At 46.2% G+C, this 27,069-nt stretch overlaps 1 protein-coding gene across 3 annotated transcripts in view; it reads right to left on the reverse strand.

Moving 5' to 3' along the window:
* The window catches only part of Mapre2 (microtubule associated protein RP/EB family member 2), a 142,031-nt gene that overhangs the window by 76,295 nt on the left and 38,667 nt on the right, over positions 1-27,069 (reverse strand). The window contains exon 1 of one of the 3 annotated variants that reach the window (XM_032886066.1): positions 22,731-22,974. The exons of the other annotated variants lie outside the window; for them this stretch is intronic. Coding sequence (XP_032741957.1) covers positions 22,731-22,849 — 119 coding nt within the window. The 5' untranslated portion in view covers positions 22,850-22,974. Of the gene's footprint in view, positions 1-22,730; positions 22,975-27,069 lie in introns of those variants that run through there. 3 annotated transcript variants of the gene reach the window in all.

Genomic DNA, 27,069 nt, shown 5'->3' on the forward strand with positions numbered 1-27,069 from the left:
TGAGAGCAGAGGAGCTGGCCCAGCCCTTCACAGTCCTCAGCACTTGGGAGAGCAACCCCTCCACCCCAAACCTTGCTGATAGTGGCGTTGGGAGACCTAGCCAGAGCAGTGCTGGAGAGCTCGCCCTGATGGTGTGGATAAGAAGAGCAGACATACTGACCAGATCAGCTACAACCCAGTCCCAGATCCATGGCTCTGAACTGGCCCACCCCAAAATCTATATCATCTGTGAAAAGCTGGGGCACATAAAACGGCCAGTCCTCCTGTTCCAAAGCTGCGGGATATCTGTGACATAGAACAACAGGAGGATTCCCAATGAGGAAACAATACTGTTGGTGTCACAGAGGCCAGAGGCCTCAAAGCAGACTAGTGACTCACTGCAATGAACATTTGCAAGTGTGTGGACAGAGGGATACACTGAGGGACACACTGACACACTACAGCTTCCACAGTGAGATTTTTTTCCCCCTCTGCTTTGTTGTTTGTGTGTGTTTTATTTTAGGGAGGAGGCAGCAAGGGGCATGGGCAGATGTGAGGGGACAGGGGGATGAGGGGACTGGGGTCATTAATGTGAAATTCACAAAGAATCAATAAAAAGTGAAAAAAGAAAAAAGAAATAAACTTGAGGATTGAGGCATGTGGAATCTATTTTGATTCTTAACAACTAACGCCTGTGTTCACAATCTTCCCCAGTTTAGACAAGGCCATCTGCGGAGCAATCAGCCCTCTGTATGCAGTGGCCCTGCCTGAGGCTTGTTGCAGTGGCCCTATTTAGCTTACTGCAATCTGAGCCCATGTTGAAGCTAAGCCTTTCAAAGTCACTATGGGTACTGCTGGACGGCTCATTAGCTAAGAGTGCTTACCACTGCTACAGAGGACCTGGTTCAGTTCCCAGCTCCCACTTCAGATGACTCACAACCCTCTCTAACTCCAGCCCCAGGGCCTCTGATGCCCTCTTCTGGAATCTAAAGATAACCATGTGCACAGAGCACACAAAACCTCACACAGCACGTGCATACATGTAGGAATAGACGCGTCTTTCCTAAAGACAAGAAGGACCCATTCGCCCTGTTCGTAAGGACACTATACTCAACTGGAATCTTCGTGTTTTGCTATAAAATGTTCAGGAAAGTCTGACCAGCCACGCCAGTACATTCCATTCACATATTTTGTGCAGACAGTATCAGTTCCTATGACTATCTTTCTTCTCTCAAATGATCTCTATTTTCAGCAATCCTCTCATCATTGGGAGAAGTGATCCACCACTGAGAGTCTAAGGAAAATACAGTTTTGTACAAATGAAAGGAAGAGCAGACTGGAAAAGATACATAAGAGGACGAATGCCATTTTTCTTTCATGTGAATGACTTAAGTATTTGAGTTTATGTACACAGCGATCTGCTTATAAAGGTCTACAACCAGCACAGCTCAGCCACAGCTCTCGGGGAGCGAAGCACCCGTGGTCCCTAAACACCCCTTTTCTCAATCAGCCATGCACTCACGCCTCACTCACTCAAAGGCTACACTGTCAGATCCCAAGTCAGACTGTTCTCTGGCCAAAGGTTTTAGGATTGTCAAGGTTAGAGCCCTCCACAAATAAGGAAAGAAGAGGGGCTATGTTTCAAACTTGTAACCGGACTCTCTACTCAGAAAGATCTTTTTACGATTGTTCTAGTAAAAGTAGATCTTTTATGAATAGTCTTAGTATGCACAAATGTGTTTAAAAGAGATTTATCAAGTTGATGATATAAAAATGACCTTAAGCTTATCAGTTATAGTTCTTAGAATAACTTCAATCATAAATATTCTTTTTTTAAAGTACATCTATGTCTAGAGATTAAGGTATTTAGTCAGCTGGGCGTGGTGGCATATGGCTCTAAGCTCAGCACTTGGACGAAGAGTATGTGGGTCTGTAAGTTCTAGGAAAGTCTGGTCCACATAGCATGTTTCAGGCTGGACAGGGTTACACAGTGAGACGCTATCAAAACCAAAACCAAAAATCCTCAGGCAATAGCAAAGAAAGAGGATGAGCCAAAGGCAGGAAGCCCCACGCTGCTCTCCTCAGGCTACTCTGCCTCTCTGAAGGGGGTGGGAAGCCCAGTGACAACACTTACAGGTCCCAGCTCCTCTAGAATGAAAACCCCAGAAAATCCCCCTTGGTGAACTGGGGCTTTCCATACAGAGCCAGAAAGTTCCATTTTTTATCTGTGTATAATTCATTCCCCAAATGAAGAGCTGTGAGGGGCAGGTCTGAAGCACTGCTTCATCGAAAAAAGAATATCTCTGGACCATGCCCATTCATCATTCATTCATCACTGTCCATCCATCCATCCATCCATCCATCCATCCATCCATCCATCCATCCATCCATCCATCCATCCCTTTCTCTTTATTCATTCATGACCCAGATATAGGGGCAGGTGAGGAAAGATGTGCCCAATTTTCCAAGATTTGCAGAGATCAAGCCTAAGCAGAGGGGTCCAGAGGGTGTCATAGAAAGAAAAACCTTGACAAGACTCAATCATCCCCCAAAGGGTACTTCAGTGAAGATGGTGTACTGAGGTTTCTGCGTATCTGCAGATGTATGACGAGGAAGCAAATTAAAGCCCTCACAGGGTCTCCGTGACGTAACTACACAGCTGTGGGCAGATTCACGTATGCACTTCACTCATGTTTTATCTCCTGTGAAGGGATGAGATAGACAAGGCAAGCCAAACTCCTTGGGAAGGAGGGGAGGCCTCCGAGGTGGCAGAGGTCTGAGCCCAGAGCTGAATTCACACAAGGGTGGAAAGGAAGTGTTGGGCACCAAGCATGTTACTAGACCACAGGCCCTAAAACACCATTTCCCCTCAAATTAGGCATCTGTAGTTCAAAACTACAAAGAAACCAGTGGAAAGGCCTTCTCGGGAAGGTGCTTTGAAGACAAAGGTTAAGAGGAAGTTGAGTTTCAGGAGAGGGCTGGGTTCCGACCTGGGTTGCCGGCTGGCAAAGACTCCAGGCCTTTCTAGGCTGTTGTGCATTAGCTTCTGCTGGATGCTATCAACGTGAGCATAAGGCTCTGATTAGCTTGGCCATCTGAACTTGTAACTCCTGCTAATAACTGCCATTTCCAGGAGAGGGTGAACAGAAAAATAACGTAAGGGTGCTTGCTCCTTCCATAATTAATCATTACGTTTAACTTTTTATTCTGTGTGTGTGTGTGTGTGTGTGTGTGTGTGTGTGTATACTATGCGCCTGAGGAAAGCCAGAAGAGGTCATCAGACATCTTGTTCTCCTCTTTATCCTCTTGAGACAGGCTCTCCCATTGAACATGGACCACACAGCAGCCAGTGAGTCCCAATGATCCTCCTGTCTCCGTCCCCTACAAGGTTTTATATATATATATATGTATATATATGTATATGTATATACATATATATTTAACACATGTATTTATTAATATAATATAATTGCATCTATTTCTAAAATAGCAGCAAATACATCTGGAAAATAGTATGACATTTTCCATTTGAATAGTCAGATACAGAAACTCCCTACAATCCTTATAACAATAGGAGATTTTTCACTAAATATTGAGAAATGATACCATTTACTGAGCTGGACTTGAAAAACAACAGAGATGACAACATGGACACAAATTCTCAATCAAGCTCAATGGGCAATCTGTATTACCACAAAGAAATGAAGACCATAATTCAAACAGAACTACCAGCTCTGCATGATAGTTTATATGTCATATAAATATAAGCACACACCGGAAAGATACTTCTGAAGGACATAAACAAATTAAACCTAATATTTAACTGGAGATCTGTTAAATACTCTTTGGTATCTTATCTTTATTACCACCATAATTAATTAATTAATTAATTTTAATTAATTTTTTGTTTGTGAAACCAGAACATTTATTTTATAACTGATTGAAATCTTCAAGATCAACTGGATGCGGCAACAGCTGCCCTCTTGGGTTTAGGTGTTGTTCTTTCATGGAATCCATGTCTGAATCTACGGTAGACAATCTTTAGGTGCCTCATCTGAAGGTCTGGTTTTTTTTACAAAGGTGCTTGGGATTTGAACTCAGGTCTTCGTGCTTGTGCAGCAAGCACTTTTAACTGCTGAAGCATCTCTTCAGCCTTGCCCCCTTTAAAGGGCACTTTTAGAATATGGCTAAAACACACAGATTGCTGCAGCTGTCTGCAAAATGAGGCCCCATGGCTTGCCTTGGACACGAACCCTCCACCTTCAGTGGGCAGCTGCTGCCTGCAACGCCGTCAAGTGCTTTCTTTCATCAGGAGTCTCCTGAGCATGTCCTCTGTTCCGTTTTTAACCAAGAAGAAAGAAACCTTTAGATGTCAAATACAGGTAGACATTTCTGCTATTTTGATTTTTAATCTCAGAATCAAGTTGATATCTAGGACCCTCAAATGAATCAGAAGCTTGACTCTTATCCAAGAAATATGAAAATTTTAGAATCCTAAAAAGTCTTTTTGTCCAGGGATATAATGGAAGCTAATCTCATAGACTGAGAAAGTGCCAAGGTCGCTCATACGCGTACACTGTGCACACATTCGTGCAGGCACAGTGGACACATGTCTCTTCATATGGTCAGAAATGCAGCTGATTGTATTTGCCTAAATATCCATCTGTTCCAAGCAGAGGGTGGCTTTCTCCATGTTCTGAAAATAATCCCAATAACCCGGGGCTTGTTCCCATGCCACAAGATTTGGCTGGCCTCCTCGGGGCACCAACTTTTGCCCAGCAGCCCCGCCTACCCCTCTTGGCTCCCTCTATATCCTCTTCTTCTCCATATGCCTTCTGTTTACTTTCCCAGCCTTGCTTGGCCTTGTTCCCTGCCACTCTGACCTTTCCTCTCTCCCAGGATCCCAAGTAATTTTAAGTCAGGGCCCAAGTCACCCCACCCGGCACGGCCCCTGGTTAACCTTTCAGGAAGTGGGCGCACTGGGTGCCACTGTGCGGTCATGCTCAGCTGTGTAAGAGTCGGTGCAGAAGAGCGTGTGGCGGTGGAACGGGGCTCAGGTGCTGCTGCTCCTCTGTCAGCACCTTCGGTTTGCCTCCTCTAAACCTTCCGGTAGTGAGGAACAAGTGACAAGCTCCCAGCTCATCATGAAGGGATAACAAGGGCACAGGCAAAGAAAACTGAAGCTGTGTCCAGAACCTGGCACTACCACCTACACCTCAAGCTTCAGGTCCGGCCTCCATGTCAGCTTCTCAGCAGGCCCTCCTGCCGCCCTGAAGTGGCCTCTCCAGTTACTCTGACGTCATTCTGTTCCTGACTCCTAGCTATTACACAATCTCTGATTAGCTTCAATGTCAACTCCTCAGCCAGCCTTCCTATCCCCCCAGTGCAAAGTCTGTGCAGGCAGGAACTTTGTATGTCTTACTTACTGCCCCATCTCCAGGGCGTGCACAAAACTAAGTCCGCGCTGAATAAACGAGTGTTCCAGAGAGTTCTGAGGGGAAGAGAAAGCTGCAGGACATGATAAGTAATGCAGGCGATGTTCTGATATATCCCTGTGCTATGGGGCAGCTTGCAGGGAACAAATTAGGGCTGAGTGGACTAAAGGACTTTGTCTTTTGAATTAAAAAAAAAAAAAGTGAGGGGTAATTAACGTGCATTCTTCACGGCAGCTACAAAGGGCTCCCTAGCATGGGGGACTCAACAGGGCTCTGTCCTAGGGAGGACAAGGGCACCAGCTTCGAGATCCAGAGCTAGACCCAAACACCCAAGTGGTTGGGTAAACTTGGTCATCTGTATAACCCCACCAGAGACTCCTTCAATGGGGAACCATGGGGCCAGGATGAGGTGATATGGGACAGTATTTAGCGACTACCCATTTCTACTGTAAGAGGAAGCCATGAGCACAGCTTTTGTCCACCCGACAATGCCTCACAGCTTCTTTTACGCCTCGATGTGGGAAAAGTTAGAGGTTCTGTGAGGTCACAACCATCATGCAGCAGAGCTGGGGTCTGGAGCGGGGGTGATTCTCAATGTGAGCCCCCTCCTCTCCAGACCTCGAAGAGAAAGAGCTGCTGTGTAGACCCAGTGTGGCTCTAGGGAGCTGTTTTGTAACTGTATCAAGTCTTCATTTTGTACAGGGGAGCAAACCCAGGCCCGGAGCATGCTAGGTGAGTGCTCTGTACCTGTGAGCTACCGTCCCAGCCTCCTAATCTTACCTCAGGACTGGGGCACGGCTAAATTCTCCAGGACAGCCTTGAACTCCTGCAGCCCAGGCAGGCGCTAAACCCTGTTCCTCACCCTGCACTTAAACCACAATGGTTTTTAAACAAATGTTTCCAGGAAGAGAGGCCCTGAACAGTAGAGATCTGGGTGAGATTTCCCCCGTTTATTGATGGGAAAGGCTTTTGGCGAGAGCACCTGGCAGCTGGAACACATAAGCCACGCTAGTATTTTAGGATCCATCACATTTTACATTTCTAGTTACTATGTATTCTAGAGCCAAGGCTCTCAATTTACTTTTTTTGTGGCAGATTAGCAAAAATTGACTGCTTATAGGTTTTTTTTTTCAAAGCTAATAAAGGAATTTAGATTGGTATCTAAATAAAGGAATCTTGACTATGTGTTCAGAATAACATATCCTTAAAAATACAATCTTGGTATCTCGCTCCCAAAGACTGTTGCTTATCCAAAGGCTTGCACCTTCTTTATGGTAAAAATGATTTTTAAACACGTGAGAACATTTTGAAATGAAAAGGAAGTACCATAAAACAGACTGTTAATAAGACAGTAAACTGCAGGCTAACATTTAAAGATATTCTAGTAAACTTGAATTGAGTAACAGAGTCTCATCCCCTGAGTCCTTCCTCTCGAAATTCTTTCCAAAGTAGGCTCTGTCAAAAGGGAAAACTTCAGACCGGGGAACAGAACGCTACGAACTTTTCAGCTCCTACCTGGAGTGAAAAAGCTTCCCTTTGGCGTCTCAGTCACCCTGTCATCTACAAAGTTTGGGGTCAGCCACACTGAAGCTATCCTGGGCCACATGTCACCAGCAGACAGCAGGATGAACATCCTTGCGTGATTATCAAACTCACAACACAACCCCAGAGACCACAGTCTGTATCACATACATGAGAAAAGACGTCGTTCCTGAACATGGCAACAAACAGATGTGCTGGTGACCACGGTGGCTGAGACAGAGTGAGTGATCTGGGCCCAGGGCTGTGGCTGTAGGCGACTGTACTGAAGCCAGGAGCCCTCTTCCTCTGCCAGTTCACACAGCAGCTTCCCCCAAACTAAACACCCTCTCAGCAGAGGTGTGGAGTCTGAAGACGAAGGAACTCAAGGGATCCTTCTTTCCTCCCTTTTACTTCAATCTGGGGACTCAGGCCCACTGGTTGGTTCTATCCACATTCAGGGTAGGTCTTCCCTCTTCACAGAAACGACTCTGGAAACCCCACTGATATACCCAGAGGAGTCACTCATTGGTAATTCTTCTCACAGTCAAGCTGACAATAACGAGTAAATTAGAATACTCTCCAATTTGTTTTGCAGTTCTGGGAATCCAACCAAAGACCTCAGACACGCAGACAAGTGCACTGCTACTAGGACACATCTCAGCCAACTTCTTAGTGCTCTTGTTTATGACGCCAACTACCATCTTGTATATTTGAAATTTGTTTTTAAGTCAACAAACTCATTACCATTACCAGAATGAAGACACTAACAGTCTTTTTAATATCAGAAATATCTATAGAAACACCAATTTACCCATACCAGAGGCGGGAAGCGGAAGGAAGGAAGGAAGGAAGGAAGGAAGGAAGGAAGGAAGGAAGGAAGATATCAGCAGTATTTATTTGCTTTATTCTCTTTAGTCTTGTTACAGGTCAAAAGTTATAGCATTTACATGCTCTTGTACGAGTGCACACACACAGATACACTCGTGCACGAGTGTGCGTACACACACACACACACACACACACACACACACACACACACACACACACGGTGTTGCACTATTTCTTTGCTCTCCCCTTGTTTTAGTTCTAGGTCAGAATCATACCATACCCAGCAAGGGGGTTCAGCACTGAAGTTTCTAGAGGGAAGAGCAAGAGCTGAACACGTCAGCGGGTAGGAGCTCTGCCGCATATAAACCAGATCAGGCACAAAAATAACCTACATGCAGTAAGACCCTTGGCTTGAGGAATGGAGGAAGTGAGGTGGCTTGGACAAAGAAATCTTAGAGTGGTAGTAGGTTAATGTGGAAGGTTTGTGGGCTCTACTGAATTTAAGAGTTTTATTTACGACACACCCGTGTCTTCTGAAGAGTACAGGGATTCTAACTCAGAGCCTTACACAAGTGCACTCACCTACCATACCGTCTCTATCGCCCCTAGATGTGGGACTCTTAAAGGGCAGAGTAAGAACTGGTCAGCTCCTCACTGACCTGTCTAGAGAACGGCACGGTGAGGAAGAACCCAGGTCCAGAGGCCACGTGCGATTACTGCTGCCTGACTTTGGAGCCAGTATGAACTGATGAAAAGTAACACTTTGGAAGTAGTCATGCCCTGTCCCCACACCTAGTTCTAGTGAATCCCAGAATTAATTTGACTTAGAAACTTTAAAACATGTTTTAAAAATTAGTCTTGAATTCAACCATTAACTAATAAATAACTTCATTCTGACTGTCAAATTGGAGCCAAAGATCTGACATCACGGAGGCCACATGGAGGTCATATTGAGACAATGGGACATTACTTCTCACTGTCCCCACAGTAGCTGCTGTGATAGTTAATATCACATCAAGCACAACAATACCAAGTTTACTAAAACACCAACAGATCCACTCGCATGTTTCTGTGTGTGCATAAACGTTAAGATGAAATTATTAAATAAGGTCAAGTAGTTTGTAATAATTTGATAAAGCAAAGAAATGGCTTTTTAAAACGTCCAAGTGCTTTTTTCTTTTAAAAGAGATCTTTGCGTTAAAAAAAAATCTGCACATTTCTGCACTACAGAAGAAGTGGAGAATACAGAAAATTAAGATTTAAACATTTTAAATATCCATAATTCAGGCTGGAGGTTAGCTCAGTGCCTACCACACACAAGGCTGAAAGTTTAATTCCCAACATGGATAAAAAGAGCCATTATTTCCTTTCTCTGTCACAACCCTTATCCTTTAAGTTTCTTTTAAACTTAAAGGCAGGCATGGTGGCATAATCTTGTAATTCCAGTACTTGGGAAGCAGAGTCAGGATGATTAGGGGTTCAAAGCCCTCTCTGGCTACACTGTCAGTTCACAGTGGACCTATGCAACAGGAGACTTCACCTCAAAGAGCAACAACAACAACAACGAAACAAACAACCCCCCAAAAATCAACCCATTGTTTTGTATGTATAATAGAACATTTTATGCGTTTTTTATAAACACACACTTTAAAATGGGTTCTCACACATAATTAATGCATAGTCTTCTGCACATAGCTATATAATTAATACATACACATATTGCTCTACACATAACTTCGTAAGCAATGTGTGCATATAGTCTTCCACATATAACTACATAAACAATGCATACACATAGTCTTCCACACAGAACTGCATAGGCAATGACTATCCCTTCTCCTAAAGTTCCGTGTATTAGTAACCTCAGAATGAGACTTTGCAAACAGGATCTTTATAAATGAATTCGTTATGAGGAAGATATAATGACTTTTAAATGATTGTCCAAGAAAAATACACAGATGAAGAAGGGGGCAGAATAATCAAAGGCAGGGCCTGATCATTAAAACTATAGACCACAGAACCCATGGGGCCACCAGGATGGGAAGGGACAGAAAAGACTCTTTCCTAGAGCCTGTGAAGGGAGCATGGCACCGACAAGGGCACAGTGCAGATCTAGCCTCACCAGGAGGAGAGGACAAAGGTTAAACCACCCAGTGTACAGCAGTCTGTTGTGGGAGCCTTCGCAAGAACAGCTTTGGCAACACCCAGCCTGTGCCTGTTATCACCTGGTGGACCTGTTTCATGTTCATATTTAAGGGTGTAGGTATCTCACAATAGACCCAATCCTAGAACCATATATTAATGTTTGATTTAAAGAACACCTCTGGAGAGTGGAGAGAGGACTCAGTGGTTAAGAGCACTTACCTGCTCTTCCAGAGGTCCCCAGTTCAATTCCCAGCACCCACATGGCAGCTCACAACTGTCTGTAACCCCAGTTGTGGGTGATCTAGCATCCTCACACAGATATACACCCATGCAGGAAAAAACACCCATGCACATAAGAAATAATCATAAATGAATTTTAAAAGCAACACAAAAATGTCTCTGTTCATTGTTAATGTTCATTTAATTCTTTTAGGGCAACGAAAATGGTAGTTGGTGAAATCATGACTGCTCACATAAGAAGCTGTGAATGTTTTCCACAACGGCCCAAGGAAAACACACAGATGAGGGAGGAGGAGAAAATGAGTTCTGATTTTCTGGGAGTGTGTTGTTTGTTGGAGATTCAAAGCGAAAGTAATCATCACAGTGGGCTCCCTACTTAACAGGGAAGGAAACAGGAGACCATCTGAGCATTTAAATAACAAGCCTGCCCACAACATAGTAAACCAGAGGATCACAGGATGTCCTGTCTGATAGGACAGCTTCCTCTCACAGAACAGCCCAATTACAGCAAAAGGATGTCTCCACTCTGCACTCATTGTTTACCGGCTGTGGCCGGCTCAGTCCCAACTAGAACAAAGAGAACCACCTTCTGCACACGGGTGCAGGAGACCACGCTCCTCCAGGAAGGCTGACGACGTCTGGCCTTAAAGGTTTGGCAGTAAAAGAGAAACTGACTAAGGAAATAAGTAATAATCACACAATCTCCTTAGCAGGCCTAGGGCATTTGTGAAGTCACAGTGAACTTCTGTGCTGAGGCCTTCGAAGCAGATGTGGGGCTGTAACTGGGTGTGGAACTAGCTCATTCGCCCTTTCGGGGCAGCACCCACAGACCGCCTCTCGCTGCTTGGCCTCCAGCGCCAACTACAGGTAGTTACCCCCTAGAGGCTTAGAACTAAGCTGAGAGCCAAAGCTTCCAAATGAAGACAAACCTGGTGGCACAGGCATGCAGTTCCAGCTACTCAAGAGCCTGATGGAATAGAGTTCCAAGTTCAAGGCCAGGCTGGGCAACTTACTAAGCTATTGTCTCAAACGCTAAAAATATCAGGCCTGAGTATTTACCCTAAAGACTGTAAGCCAACACAGGACAGGGACATTTGCTTATCAGTGTGCAGTACAGCACAGTTCAAACGGTGACATGATGGACCCAACGTAGGTGTCCCTCAACAACAACAACAAAACTGGATAAAGAAACTGTCTGTATAAACACAACAGAATTATCGTCAGCCATAAAGAATGACATTTACATCATTTGAAAGAAAGTGGATGTAACTAGGGAGGATCATAGTAAGTGAATGGAGTCAGTCAGACAAAAATCAATTGTGTCCAGATGACAGGAAAATACAAGTCAATTGTCTAGCTCAGTGGCTTCCTAATGCCGTGACCCTTTAAGACATTTCCTCATGTGGTGGTGACCCCCCAATCGTAAAACTATTTTCGTTGCCACTTCATAACTGTAATTTTGATACTGTTACGAATCTTAGTGTAAATACGTTTGGATTAGAGGTTTGCTGAAGGGGTTGTGACCCACAGGTTGAGAACTGCTGGTCTAGGAAGAGGGAAAGACTAACAGGTGAGGTGGGGTGAGAAGGGCAGGATAGCAGAGTACAGAGGGAGGGAACGGGTTCAAGCAGACTGTAAATGTGTGTGGAAAAGGCTTAAGCCCTAACAGTACAACACAAAAAAGCAGTCCCTCAAGTCAGAATGGAGTAAGAGGTGGGTGTCCGCCGCAGAATTTCAAACAAGGGGGCAGCCACTGTTCAGGCAAGATTTCGAAAACAGGCAAATGGTTCCTAGTTGGCTTTAAAGGAAATACAAACCGTCTCTAAACACGTTTTGTTCTTAAACTTAATAGCAGAACCTTTGATCTCCTGTAAGAGAGTCCACAACATAAAGGAGAGATTATCTACATAATTACAGTGCCCTCCACAGAAATAAAAGAGCAGTCTGTCAGGGTGGAAAAGAGAACCCCGCTCCCAAATCTAACACCTTCACGTGGCACTGAAAAAATGGATTTAGGAGTTTTTCTAGGTTACTGTAATTGTTCTGGGGCTGGAGAGATGGCTCAGTGGTTAAGAGCACTGACTGCTCTTCCAGAGGTCCTGAGTTCAAATCCCAGCAACCACATGGTGGCTCACAACCATCTGTAGTGGGATCTGATGTCCTCTTCTGGTGTGTCTGAAGATAGCTACAGTGTGCTTATATATAATAAAAAAATTAATCTTTAAAAGATATTTAAAAAAAAAAGCTGTCAGGTAGTCTGCAGCAGTCTGTAGACAGAGGCCAGTAGAAGCAGCCTTTCTTCTTGAAGGTGTAAAACACAAAACCCGCCCACATTAAAATCTAAACTGGGACTACATTAAAGTATTCAAAATATACTTTGTGTTTTGTTCTGTTTCCAGACAGGGCTTTTCTGTGTAGTCTTGGCTGTCCTGAGACTCCTCTGTAGTCCAGGCTGGCCTCGAACTCAGAGATCCACCTGTCTTGGCCTCCTCAGTGCTGGGACTGCAGGTGTGCACCACCACTGCCTGGCTTAGAAACCACTTTTATCCACCCTCTTGTATAATGGCTGTTGAACATGGGCTAAAGAGTTGCACCACCCGCCATGACAGAATGTACGTAAACAGTCAATGTGCACACAGAAGGCTTCTCAGCGTCAGTCACCACCAAACTCCTCTACACCCCCATAAAGGATGCCCCAAATCGGAAAGAGTGACAGGACCCATCGGCGAAGGCTCTGGTAGAGAGGGAGATGGCACAGCCACTCTTGAGTAACTGCTCTCAGATTAAACCCTGGGGGCTAAGGGCTCAGTTGGTAAAAAGACTGAACCCACACAGAGGGTGTGGGGGGACGGCACAGGCTTTTAATGCCACAGCTGGGAGGCGGGGACAGGTGATCCCTGGCCCTCACTGGTTAGCCAGCACAGCCTACTACCTGAGTTTCAGGGCGAGTGAGAGACCCTGTCTTTACTAAACCAAGTGGCAGGTGCCTCAGAAACCCTCGAGGTTGTTCTCTGGTGCACTTCCCCCCTTGCCCACCCCATACAGTTAAACGCAATCACTTCACGAGAGACACATAAAAATGCCCCCACTGAGATTTCTACATGAATATTCACGGAAGCTTTATCCGGAACCACTCCAAACTGGAAATGCTAATGTTTGGCAACCGGTGAGTAGATAAACAAACTGTGGTAAACTGTGGATGGAGTACTACTCAGCAGGAAGGAGGAAGGAGCTATACAACGGTAGATGAAGCCAATATGGATGGATCTCAAACACCCAGATGCTGGGCTGGGGCACTCCATCTGATTCTATTTCATATAAGCTGTAGTGACAGAAAGTGGCTCTGGTGGCTCCTGGGGCTGTGGGCAGTGGGAGCACGGGCTGGAGAGGGCACAGAGAATTTGGAGCGGAGGTGGATATCCAAAGCCACTGAACTATATGCTTTAAATAGATACAGCTGATTGTTTCTTCATGAATTCTTAATGAGGCCAACAGAGGGATTTTTTAAAGAGCATCTGCCGAGTGTCATGTACTGTGCCAGGTATTTAGGACACAAAGATCACAGACTGAAGCCAGGTAAAACGTCTCAGACTCAAACTGGTGCTAGCATTCTGAACAGGACTGACTTTGCCCCAGGCAGCTGCAGTGTTCTTTACGCTCCTAGCATTCAGTTGTCAGGACAACCCTGTGAGGTTGGTGCTGCTAGCTCCCTGGGTATGGGAGGAAAAGGATGCTTAAAGAGGCAGAAGGCATTTGTCCTGGGTCCTGCAGTCCTGAGGAAGCCTATGACAGAGAATATAGGACTTATGCCAGAGCCAAGTCCAGGGAGCTCGCTGACTGGGCATTCTGAGCGTCCCACCAGACCTCGATATTTGGTAGGAAGGAGGTACCAGACCTGGACAGAAAACGCACAGGAACTGAGGAAGTAGAAGCCACCAATGCTGCTTGTGGGACATCTTGAAGTCCCTGCTATGTCCCTTTCAACAATCCCAGGGAGAGGAAATCAGTTCCCCAAATACAAATACTTGTGGATTTATCATGAGTTCCAGGCCCCGGTATGCAAACTGGGGGAGGCTCACTTGGTCTCCCCTGCCTGGGGCCATGCCCACCCTAGGTTCACTTACTGCTCACCATTGGCTGCTCTAGAACTGCTGGAGGAGCAGATTCACTCCGCCCAGAGTGAGTAAGAGAAAGAAAGAGGGGGGCAGGGGTGAGGGAAGCCGGACACACTCGTCCCAGAAACCCTCAGCCTTTATCACACCTCACACACTGCCTCTGAGAACCTGCCCTCCCAGGACCCCTGCATCCATCTGCTTCCTCCTTTTCTAGCAGAGCTCTCCTGGTTACACACTCCAAGGTCTGTTTATTCCAATGCAGACAGTGCGCAGGTCCACAGTGAAGTTAGTGCACGCAAAGCTGTCCTTTGTTTCTTAACTGGCAGTGTCCCTGGGGATGCTCTCAGGCTTCATCCAGCCTACTGGGTGGGGAGGCTGCCTGTGCAGGAAGGCACGCTCTGAGTGGATGGATGGCTGCCTGCCTGGCCACTGTCACGGGCTCTAGGGGTTACTCTAAGGTCAGATACTGATAGTCAGTCAGTCTCTCTCTCTCTCTCTCTCTCTCTCTCTCTCTCTCTCTCTCTCTCTCTGTGTGTGTGTGTGTGTGTGTGTGTGTGTGTGTAACTGCCCTAAAGTGGGAGATTAGGTGGATCAGAAGTCAGAGTGACAGAAAAATGGCAGTTCCTTGTTCTCGAACAATGTCAGGACCCCACACAGCACCTCACAAACAGCAGGTGCTCAATAAACAAGAAGAAAATGAAACTGCAAAGAGGATATTGAAAAATAATCCTCATGGAGGATTACCGTGCAGTTAGGCTGAGACTTACTGAGCATACTAAGCAGGCTGGACTCACCCTCAAACGCAGCAGTGTGCACTGGAGAAAGCGAAATGAAGTTAGGACGATGGTGGCTCCCTCGGCGTAAAGCTCAGGGCGGATGGGGGTGGGGTACTGCTCATCTGTGACTTGGGAAGCTCTAACATAGGAAAGGTACTTACACAGCTGGGGTGATGGGGAAATTACAAGCTGTGCAAACCAAGCAACCTGAGTTCATCCCTGGAACCCATGGAAAGCGAAAAGAGAGAACAGGCCAAAATTGTCCTTTGATTTCCACAAAGGAGAACACACACACACACACACACACACACACACACACACACACACACACACACGTACGCACAAACACACATACACTAGACACATAATAGCAAATTTTAAATCTTAGCCGGGCAATGGCTGCGTATACCTTTAACCCCAGCACTAGGGAGGCAGAGGCAGGTAGGTCTTTGAGTTTCAGTCCAGCCTGTGCTGGTCTACACAGAGAATTTCAGGACAGCCAGGGCTACACAGAGAAACTCTGTCTCAAAATAATCAAAACCAAAACAAGCAATCAAACAAGCAAACGTTTTGTAGAACAGGACTTGCGGCTGGACCAGAATGGCGCCGGCTTGTAACTCCAGCACTTGGGAAATAGAGTCAAGGAATTCAAGGCTAACCTTGAATATACAGAAAATTTCAGGCCAGTCTGGCTACTGAAGACCTTGCTTCAAAATGCAGGGTAGGAGTGGGGGAGGCAAAGAAACAGCTCAGTTGGTAAAGTGCTTGTCACGAGAGGATAAAACCCTGAGTTTGATCCCCAGCACCCACAGAGTAGGGTGTGGTAGCATGTGTCAGCAGTACTGAGGAGGTAGAGGCCGGAAGCTCCCTGGGGCTTGCTAGTCTGGTTGAATCTGGTGAGCCAGTGTCAGCCGTACCCCAGAATAAAACAGACACACGGGTCTTCTCTGGGGCCATGGGTGAGCATCTCTCCTCTTTGGGTCTCTCTGCCAAGACTCTCTTCTTGCTGCTGTCTAGGCTTCTGCCCGCCCTCTGGCAGTGAGGTGCTGGCATTATTGACCCTTGGATTCTAAGGGCCCGATAAGCAGACTGGCAGATGGAAGGAAGTCTGTTTGCTAAAGGGAAGAAAATGTGGGCTTAAATATTAACACGATGGCACCTGTGTAAAGTTTAATGCTGACAACTTCAGGTGTTTCACATTTCTAGGCTGGGAACATGTCCCGGCACCCTAGAACGATGGGAGGAGAGTGGCAAGGACCACAGCAGGGAGGAGCCAACTTCGGTGATGCCACTTCCCTGTGATTTGAGCGGCACCAACTAAAAACCTTGCGGTTACCAAGGTGGGCTCGTAAGGAAGGAACATCGGCGTTCATATGCAGAGTGAACAGTGAGCAGGAGAGAGCCTTCACAATGCCTCCGACATCTCTGAAGAATGACATTACCCCTCAGAGCTCTGCCAGGGCAGAGGCACTTAATAAAGAGCGAGCGATTGATGGCTTCAAAGTAAAACAACACAAGATAAGAAGCATTACAGACCATCCAAGGCATCTCAGGAGATGCTCCCAACTGAGTTCAGGCAACGGTAGGCATCGACTGGAACCCTCAGGGTCAGTTCTGTGTTAGGGAGGGAAGGAGGGAGGGAGGGAAGGAAGGAGGGAGGGAGGGAGGAAGGAAGGAAAGAAAAATGATAGATAGATAGATAGATAGACAGACAGACAGACAGATACTGCTATGTTGCTCAGCCTGGCCTCAAATGTAAGATCTCTGCATCCGGTGTGCCAAGATTACAGACAAACTCCCTCATCTGCCCCCCACCCCCGTGCACAATTAAAATTTAGATTTCCACAAGTTCTGTCCCGCCGAATGTCATAGATGCCAAATGACTGCAGAACAAAAGTGTTGGTGCTGAAACCACCCCAGCGAGCATCTCTGCATGTGCTCCGTGCCCATATGCATGTCCATACATGCATACAAATTACTTCTCCTCCTTAAACTCCTCGCTGGCATCCTTCTCTATGCCAACGTCATGACCAAAATCAGACTTTTGTGGTACAGTTACTGAACCTGATGGAACCATGCTAGGTGTAGACGCATCAGGAAGACTGAGTTTGAACCCTCTTTTCTTAACTAGCTGAACACTGAGGGGCACCACCACTAAAAGCTGCCATCAATTGGATCACCCTATATATCCGTCATCAACTCCTCCTACCTTAGAAGAAAGAAAAGACCTTTAAGACAATCTGTCCTGGTTCAAGTGAGCAAAATCCTAAATAACATGGGGCAACTTGAATGGAAAATATGTAAAATGTATCTTTTTTTTTTGGTAATTTATCAAAAGACTACTTTTGTCCTGGTCTATAAAAGCTTGCTCAGTCTTACCTTACTGGTTATTTTCATTAAAATAAACAGTCCATCTTTGGAGATGCAACTAGCAAAAATTATGTTTCATCAAGCAGAGGTTCTGTGACATTTATTTACTAGTTACATATGCGGACTGGGGGCTTCCGCTTGAGAAGAATTCTCTCCACGTAGTAATAAATACCAAGGGCCAGGATATGAAGACAGACAGACTCTTAAGGTGAGTTGAGAAGTAAGGCTTACAGAACACCAGTGAGATGTCCACACAGTGTTAGAAGAGCTCAGTGCCTCCAAGACCAGCTGAATGTATTAGTATTTCACAGTCACACGGTAGCCTGGCAGCACTGTCTTCTTTTTCTATGTTGAGATAGAGGCTCACATAACCTAGGCCAGCCTTGAACTCCTGATCCTCCTGTCTTGGGTGTTGGGATTTCAGGCACCTGCTGCCAGATCCAGCTTTTGAAGGTAGTTCCCATAACTCATTGTGGGAAATGTTATTTTTCATAAAAAATATATTTTGCAAATATATTTGTCTTTGAAAGTGAAATCAACAAAATTTAAGCCACGATCGTATGACACAGGGTAAACTTTTGGGCCACTTTTGTGACCTCCGTCACAATGATGATGCTGGGATTGCCTGAGACCCTTCCTGGGCCACACCTATCCATCCTTCTGCATCCTTCACACTGACAGACCAGGTACTCTGTTCTGAGTTTCTAATCAAGACACGGGCTCAGGTACATCAGCCCCTTAATCAGACTGCCAGCCAGGAAGTGACCCCAGTTGCTGTCCCTTTAATGAAGCATGCTGCTTGCCTTGCTTCACCACCAGGAGCGATTCCCTGAGCCAGGCAGAGAAGGACCTTTCTCTTGTCCTGCTAACTGCTGATTATGAGTCTCGAGTTTTCTCACTGCAAAATGAAGATATCTTTCCTGACTTGAGTCACCGTGGGCTCAGGAAATGCAAGCCACTACTGCAAGTCGACTAAGCAAAATATTGACAGCAGTGTAAATCTGATATGGGAGGATCTGTTTCTATCCCTGGCTTTATTGGCACTCAAGATTCTTCAAGGGGCATCTAGCACAGAGGCTGACCAGAGAGGACAATCAAATATGGATTGAATTTTCCCATCCAAATGGGATATTTGTATCTTTCCAAGTCGTTGTCCCTCCTTGAATCTGAGGGATTGTTTGTTTCAGTATCACATGGTCCCTAAGGACAGAAAAGATGCTGGATTTGGAAAGCAAATCTGAATCCAGAAGGGGAGCTCACGCTGCCGCTCCACTAAGATCCTGTACCACAAATGGATACCAGGGAGCGGGGCCAGCTTCTCCCCAAAGGCACAGCATCCACACCCCTTTCATAGAGGCTCTGAGGAAGGCCCCCAAACCAAGTCTTAAAGTTGAGCACCCAGAACAGCATTAAGTAGCCTCCAGGGCTTTACAAGCACTAAGTCAAACATTAAAGACAAACCCCAGTATTTGTAAAAGTCTCCTTTGGCGAGAATCCACAGGCAGATAATGGAGACAGGTGAGGCTAGCCCTTTGCTGTGTGTAACTGCTGTTCTTGGGGTAGCATCTGAAAGCTACACCCTGGTAATGTGAGGCATTATTACCACAGCTCCTACTGACTGGAACACACGTCACAACTGGACATTTTCTAGATCTGCACATGGAATATTTCTCTATGTTCCTAACAACAGCTCGCTTTAATAAATAAACAAATAAACAAACAAATAAATAAAAATAAAAGTGGTAAACGCCGGAAGTTCTAAGTGAATATTTTGGGCTTACATTTTACTTCTGCTTTCCTTTCCAGTTCACTTCCTGGGGCCGAGTAAAACATTTTAAAGCATTCAGACACTCGCGCTACCGTGGCTGCAGGCTGGAACACCCATTCTGAGATAGCCCTCTCTGCACGCTCGTTCTCAAAAGCCCAGACTATGCAAACAAAGATGCGTCGGGCAGCAGGCCAGTTAATAAATCTCATTTCCGACCGGCATCTGTGTGGAGCAGAGCTGTAGGGAGTAGCCTCTCCAGGGAGATCCAGACCACGACTCATTCGCTCTCTGAATTAAAGAGTGTCACCTCGGATGGCCCTCGCCACATTTATTTTTTAAGCAGCTCTTAAAATATATGGATTCCTAACTGCAGCAGGGAAGCTGGGGCTGGAGACGCTCTCTTGTGCAGTCGCTGTAGAAATGTATGCAGGCGGCTTTACCGGGCCATTTTGGTACTTTGTTGCTTTAAGTGGAATTTCCAACACAAGGCTGATTTTTGAGGGAAGCTTGCTGTTATAATTAAAGTGCACAGGGGTTTTGATAATGATTTATCTATTAAACTCCAGGCACTGGTATCTTGTTTATGATGTCTACACCAGAACAACATCTCATTTTTATGGTGAACAATATGGTACTTGGCCCTAGGCGATGGCCCAGTCGGTAAAGGGTGCGTGCTTCTAAGCCCAGAGACCGAGTTTGATTCCTAGAACCTACATGGTGGCTGGAGGGAGCACACTCAGGCAAGGTCTGCATCTATGGCATGTGCACCCACCCACCCTAAATGAATAAAAGCCTCATCCCTTGTGGGACGCCATCATCCCTTCTACGTGTTCACACCTTCTCTTGCCAGCAATGCCAGCAAGGCCAGGTGTATTCCAGTCTAAGCTCTTGAGAGTGGCCCTCATACCTACGTGCCTGCATGCATTCTCTGCTGAGGATGAAACCCACTGCCTTAGCAGCTAACCTCACATGGCCTAGAGTGATGGCTTAACAGGCGACCTGGGTTCAATTCCCTACACTCACAACTGTCTATAACTCCAGTCCCAGGGAATCTGACAACCTCGTCTGGCCTTGGAGGGCGTTGTATGAATGTGGTGTGGAGACACGCAGGCAGCAAAACAGACACAAAATGGAAATCCTTCATTGTAAGAAGCAATGTCAGGAAAGGGAGACTGGGATAAGAGCTGTGAGAGTCTACCTAGGTACCAGGGAAGCAGTCAGGGAAGCGGCCAGGAACAGAATTGCTTCTGCTCTTGCCAGGACCTCAGGACATTCAGGATCCCCAGGGACTGCACAGAAAACTTGCAGGCACATCTCCTCGTCGAGAGCTACCTCAAGCCTACAGCCAAGGTCAAACTGTTGCTTGGTTAAATCTCTATTGTGGCTTTCAAACTGCCTTCCAAGTTTCCTCAGCAATCAGATGGCTACATTATTCCAGGATGCCAAGGCAATGATGGAATGCTTCCTGCACAGAGAAATGTGCCACACTCTTCCCTTCCCTCAGGTCTCTCCAGAAACCATGCGGTGGTTGAGCGACTGCTCTACTGCTCATTCACTTTAAAGGGAGCAGAGCAAGGGGAGCACCCAGCGTATCTGTTTCCGAGCGTGGCCCGCACATCATTCTGCACAAACGGAACCATGAAGACTCTCTCCTCATCGGGCCCATGGTATCTCTCCCTACAGCACCCAGCAATCCTGCTCTGTAAGGTTCAACACAAGGATGCCTCCAGCAGGGCACGGAAATCACTTAATGACTGGGGGGAATAACTCGAATTAAGAGCACACATTCAGTTTCATTTAAAAGCAATGCCTTTTTTTTTTTTTTTCTTTCACAACGACAGGCCCGTTTGACCTTTCTGTCAAACAGTTTTCCATTACCACTTTGAGCTGGTTCACATGAGTAATAAAATCCAACTAGGCAACTTCCTCTGACCCACGTGGTACAGTGTGTACTCCATCCTAGGAGCAGAGGCTACCGACAGAGCAGGGACTGAGTCACTTGGGGAACAAGGATTTCAAATGTGTCGCCCCTAAGAACAGATCAGGTAAGCGAGGCAGCACAGCGACCTGTTCTGTTCATCTCTAAATTCTCCTTTGAGGTTTTGAGGTGGGTGTCCCCAGATAAGGAAGGCGAGGAGGAGACAGGCTTTCAAACTGCGAGATCCCCAAAAGGCGAGTCTCAGAACCTGAGGATGAACCACCGTGGCTTACATTGGAACAACGGTCGCTCGAAATCTGTTAAGGATGCTCTTGCAAACTCCATTCATTGGAACCGTAAGACATGACATTTGGTGACCCAATGGGTACAGCCAAAATTAACTTTAAGTATTTATATAACTGCCAGAGATGACAGGGCAAAGGGTTGCTTTTAACACTCCCCTCCCTTTTTGAGTCAACAAATGGCGTCTCTGCTCAAAGAAAAGGAAGTGGGCGCTTTGGGTTCTACTTTGCGATAGGCATGTAGATTTTGAACACAGAATATTCTGCCCAGAATACAATTTGGGGATTCAGATGGAAGGCTTATTTTTTAAAGAGAGTTATTTCCTGTTGCTTACTGGCTGAGGGGGTCCATCTTACAGGTATGTGTGTTCTGCTCTAAAGCAAAAGCATTGTTGGTGGTTATGAAGGCTACGTTTAAAAATAACCACCTTAGTACAAAAGAACTTCCGAGGAAACACAACCTCAGCTATCTGTCTCTCAGTAAGTCTGGCCCTGAGCTGCCTAAGACCCACGTTCTGCATCACATTGTTATCCTTATCAAACAATGCAAACAATTTTAATGAGCTTATCTATGGGAACATATTGCCAGATATGTTAATGCGGAATAGATGCCAACAGCACAGACAACTCATTAATCAAAAAGCTCACAATGAACGATAGCATTCCCATCCTCACATTAGACCTCGGCAAAACATCAGGCATCACCTTTCTACCGTAAATAAGAAGGAAGGGCTCCCCCACCCATGTAGAGGCCATAAAACTCTTCAGAAAATGCACAGCCGCACGGTTTTTGTTTTTTTTCTCCTAGATCTGGAACAGTCCGGTCTCTTTCTAATCAGCCTAGGCTTCTACGGAGAGAATTTTGGTGAATGTCTGACACTGTGACCTCTGCTGTCAATCCTTGCACCAATCAGCGCGCAGAATTCTTACAAAGCTCCATCAATCTGGCGGTTTAACATCACACACTGCAGCTTCATCTAGAGGATTCCATCTTTCCCTGCATGCTCCCCAGGTTAAGCGCAAGCGCGCTCCTCACCATCCTCCCTTTCTCGCCATTCTCCCGTTTGTTTGCTCCTTTAGTGCCCGCCACCTAATGGTTCCTTTAAATGCTAAAAGGGAAAGAGGAGAGGAAGTGCAGAGCTCGTGTCCCTTCGGGGATGCAGGAAGATGGCATGCAGGAAAGAGATGGAGGAACACCCCTTGCAGGCAACAAACCTATCCACCCGCTAAAGCCTCCATGCTCACACTACCTACACGAGACCCTGCAACCAAGCAATCCCGGCCTCCGCGTTACGTAACGGGACAGACCGTCCGCAGGCTCCTGTGCCAGTACCTGTAGGACCGCTCCCCGCGCACTGTGTGCTTCCGGAAAGGAATGATAGTCCCGTTATCCTGGATGATGTCGTTGTTGTTCTCGCCATTTGGGGACAAGGTTTGGGTCGGCCCCGGCATTGGCGCTCTCCCGACTGAGGGAACACACGCGGAGGCTGACTGGGGCGGAGGGTTGTGTCTCCCCGCTGCTTGCTGCTCACCCTGCAGCCGCGCTCTGCTCCTGCTCCGCGCCCGGCCCCGCCCTCCAAAGGCTCCGCCCTCGAAAGCCACGCCCTCCCACGTCAGGGCGCCCGCAGCAGCGGCTGTGACTGGTCACGTGGCCGCCTGTCGCCATAGCAACCTTCTAACTCGTCAGATTGCCTAGGTTCACGCAGAGCGGCGCAGCACGAGCGCCCCGGGCTGCAGGCTGCAGAGCAAGGGGCTGGCCGGCATCTGGCATGGACCCGCCCTGCACCCGTACGCGAATGGCTCTTCCTCTAGCTGCTTCCTCTTGGACCAGGCTGTCCCTGCAGCTGTACACACAAAAGGACCCATACCCAGGTCTGGGGAAGCTCCAAGGCCCCGACAGGAAACGTGGTCAGGTTGCACGACAAACCCACAAAGACCTGGTGGCTAGCTTCTAGAAAAGGTGGGGGACTAAAAGGGGTTAAGTTTTCCCGCGTCCTCTACTCTCCAAAGCAGCTGCCTCCAGCCTAAAAGGAGCAGAAAAATGAAACCCGCGAGGAAGCAGCATCTTCTGAGACCATACTGTGAGGACGACCGTTGCAAATTAAATGACTCTGTGCAAAAGAATTCCCCAAGAGGGCTTAAAAATTATTTATGTAACCACCAGTTTACAGTATTACCATTGCAGGAGACCCTTTTTTGTCTTTTTTAAAGCAGGCTCTTGGTCGGTCTAGGCTGGTCTTGAACATGCGATCACCTTGCTCAAACTCCCAAGTGCTCGCATTATATTTGCCACAAAGCTCAGCTGCCATTTAATTCTTTAACCTGCCCTCTGACTCATATCAGTGATTCTGTCTTGTATTGCCATGCGAATTAAACAAGTGACCACCGCATTTAACTCTGGGAAGCCCAACTTTCCAGTGCAATTGCTGCTTGCAAATAATTTGCCTGTAAGTCAGGGACTATTGTCCCCAATTTAAAAATCAGTAAACCAGAGAAGATCACACAGGAAATGGTAAAGCCAGGCTTGCAAAGATGTGTTATTTTTAACCAGTGTGACCACACACTATGATCTCTGGTGTTACAAACCTAGGTAAGAAGTGGGTATTTCAGGTACGTGTCCAAAACATTGTGACGAGATGGCTGTGTACAGAATTAAGTACTACACAAAGCCTGAGGATCCAGTAAATAGACTCCAAACAGCCCCTGCATGGGGCCAGTATGTTTTCTTCCAGAGAGAAGAGGGTCTAAAGGATTTTCTACTCATTAGAACATCCGCCTCTTCCATAGGAGAGAGGAAGAAACATCGGGGGTGTAAAGGTACCACACGAATGATGATAAGTTGCAAATACTGGTCAGCTATGGCTGCATTCCACCATTGGCCACTACATAGCCTGTCGGCTTCCCCATTTTGTGATACAGATATTAATAACAAAAATTCTGTCATTCCTGAAAATTCAACAGCATGTGTCCCCGCTTATAAGTTATTTCTGTGTCAAGCTTCTGGGATTGGAATCAAATGTTTCACAGCCCAGATGGTAATGATAATCTCAAGCAAGTCCCTCCCCATTTCCTTTTTATTTCATACTCCATTTTGGCCAGTTATTTTAATAATTTTATTTTTCTGCTTGTTCAGTTACTTCCACAGGGCAGAAACGGGTCCCTTCATCTGAATCCCTCTTATGACAGCTGTGTTTCTCATCCAGTCAGGATCCAGTTCTGACCCGAGGCTCACTAAGGTCCACGAGGAGATACTTAAGCACAAGAAGCACACCAAGTCTCATTTACATCCAGCAACTAGCTAAGGGGCCTGGCCATTCACACTTCTCTTCTGCTATTTCCGTTACTTGACCCACTTGTCCATTTCTCTGACTCGTTTCCTTTCACAACCACTTTCCCTTTCCGGCAGTCAGTCTAAACTTGAAAGATACTATCTGCAGCTCAAACGTTCTGTTCTCTCACTGTGCTCTCTCAGTGGGGGTTCTTTGATGAAGCTCACTTTTGCATGACCTCATATTTAAATACGCTAGACATGATTGGTGCTATGGTGAGGACTAACTTGGTCAAAATTTGAATGCATAGCTCATTAATTTAAGCTCCTTTCTATCAGTAGTATGCAGAGTAAATGCTCCTACCCACCCACCCCTGTCCAGTTGCTCAAGGAGGGGACAGTGGCCACAAATTTACTTGGTAGGCTAAAAAATGGAGGGATAGTGAGTCCAGCAGGGGAGGGACTCTGAAGCTCTTGTAAATCTTCCTCTATGACTTCTCTGAGCCATGCTACTATAAAGGGACCCAGAGAGCTCCCGAGGCCAGCCACTACCCTCTAAGATGCAGGAGTAACAGGGGTAATAATTTGAAAACATTAAACAGATGTGTTTTCATTCCTCTCCCCATAAATCAGGTTACCTGGCAGCTATTCTCCCATTTGGCCTTGGAGGAAAGAGGAAGGCAAATTCCACTTTGGGGAGAGGATGATACAGGCTTGGGAAATTGGTCCTGGGATTTCCACCTGGAGAGGTGGAAAGGGGCAATCTTTTCAGGGCCCAATTGAATGTAGGAATGAAGGTTAAAACAAAACAGAAACAATAAACCAACCAACTAGTTTCTAGGTCTATCAAATAGGCTGAAGGTGCAGCCAAAACGTAGGGGACTTTCTTTGTTTCATTCCACACTGAAAAATCTAGGAAAGGGTTACCCTTGAAAGAATGTCTCACAAATTCTTTCCATCCCAAACAGAGGTGCAGCTTATCCCAGGGAAGACCTCCTTGCTCGATGAGATCCAGTCCTGCACTCCAGTGAAGAACTCTTTCTTTAACAAGGATGCCCCATCATAGCCCTGGCATGGTGAAGTCTGATCAGTTGCCAGAAGAGAAGACGTTCTAGACGTTTCCATCTGCCCTCAAGGAAATAAGCAGGAGGTTGAGTGGTGGATGCTTCAGGGAGGATCCACTAGAATGCCCCCGCATCAGACCAGAATGCCTCAGCAGGACTAGACATTGCAAACTGAAGGACTCCCATGGGACCCAGAGCCCCACCTCCCTCACCTCCTGGCTTTCTACAAGCCCTTCTCATCCATCCGGTCCCCCAGACAGCAGGGAAAGGATAGAGGCTCTGAACACTTGATCATTTGTCCAAGATACGGAGCTCAAAGGTGCCTAAACTAAAAGATGCTGCAGTACTGTGAGCTGGCAACTTTCTGGTTCCTTAGTGCCCATTTGGCTAAGGGAAGTCACACAGATGAAAGAAAGAAGGGGGTTGGGTGTCACATATGTACATCTGATTACAGATGACAGTTTTGCTGTGCACCCAGAGGGTTACCTAAAATTGCATGCAGACCATAGTCCTACATCTCTAGGTGCCTATGGGGTGGTGGTGGTGGTGTGTGTTTGTGTGTGTGTGTGTGTGTGTGTGTGTGTGTGTGTGTGTGTGTGTGTGTGTAGGGGGGGCATGGACCATTCCTCTCACCAAGCATCATATTAAAGTTGGAGCTCTGGACTCAGGCAGCTGTGGGTGCTAGGCTTGGCTTGACTACTCACTGCTATGTAATCTTAATAACCTGTTTCATATCTTTAAGATCTTGATCCCTGATCTATAAAGCAGCTGTAATAATACTGGGGTTAAATTACACAATACCCTGAAAACACCTGCCATTGAAGCAGGCATAAACCAAGTGCTATTAGAAGTATTATTATTATTATTATTATTATTATTATTATTATTATTTAACACAGTTTTCTTTCTTGTGTCCTAGCAGTTGCTAAAACAATAGAGAAAAAAAAAAAGAAAAGCAAAGCAAAGAAAAACCCTGAGGCTCTGACCTGAAGACACTTCCAAGGCTGGGGGTAATGAACGGGTACAGCGTATTTACAGTACATCTGCTAAGATCCGTACCAAACTCACAGTTGAGTTTGGGATCGGGAAAGAGGGTCTGAGTTCTCTGGGCATCTGACATCTGTCTAGGATGACCAACAGTAACCTCTTGGTCACTTCCCATGTGGCACTTCTCTTAGGGAAGGGCCCTCCACACCGTGGTGTTCACTGCTATGTCTGTAAGCAGTAGGCACTAATGAATACACTCATTCATTCATTCATTCATTCATTCATTCAATGAATGTCTTAGGGCAGGAACAATTTGTTAGTGGTTGGTATGGGAATTTCTTGCCCATCAGGTG

Source organism: Rattus rattus, chromosome 15 (genome assembly GCF_011064425.1).
Source record: "Rattus rattus isolate New Zealand chromosome 15, Rrattus_CSIRO_v1, whole genome shotgun sequence".
In the NCBI taxonomy this organism is placed as follows: domain Eukaryota; kingdom Metazoa; phylum Chordata; class Mammalia; order Rodentia; family Muridae; genus Rattus; species Rattus rattus.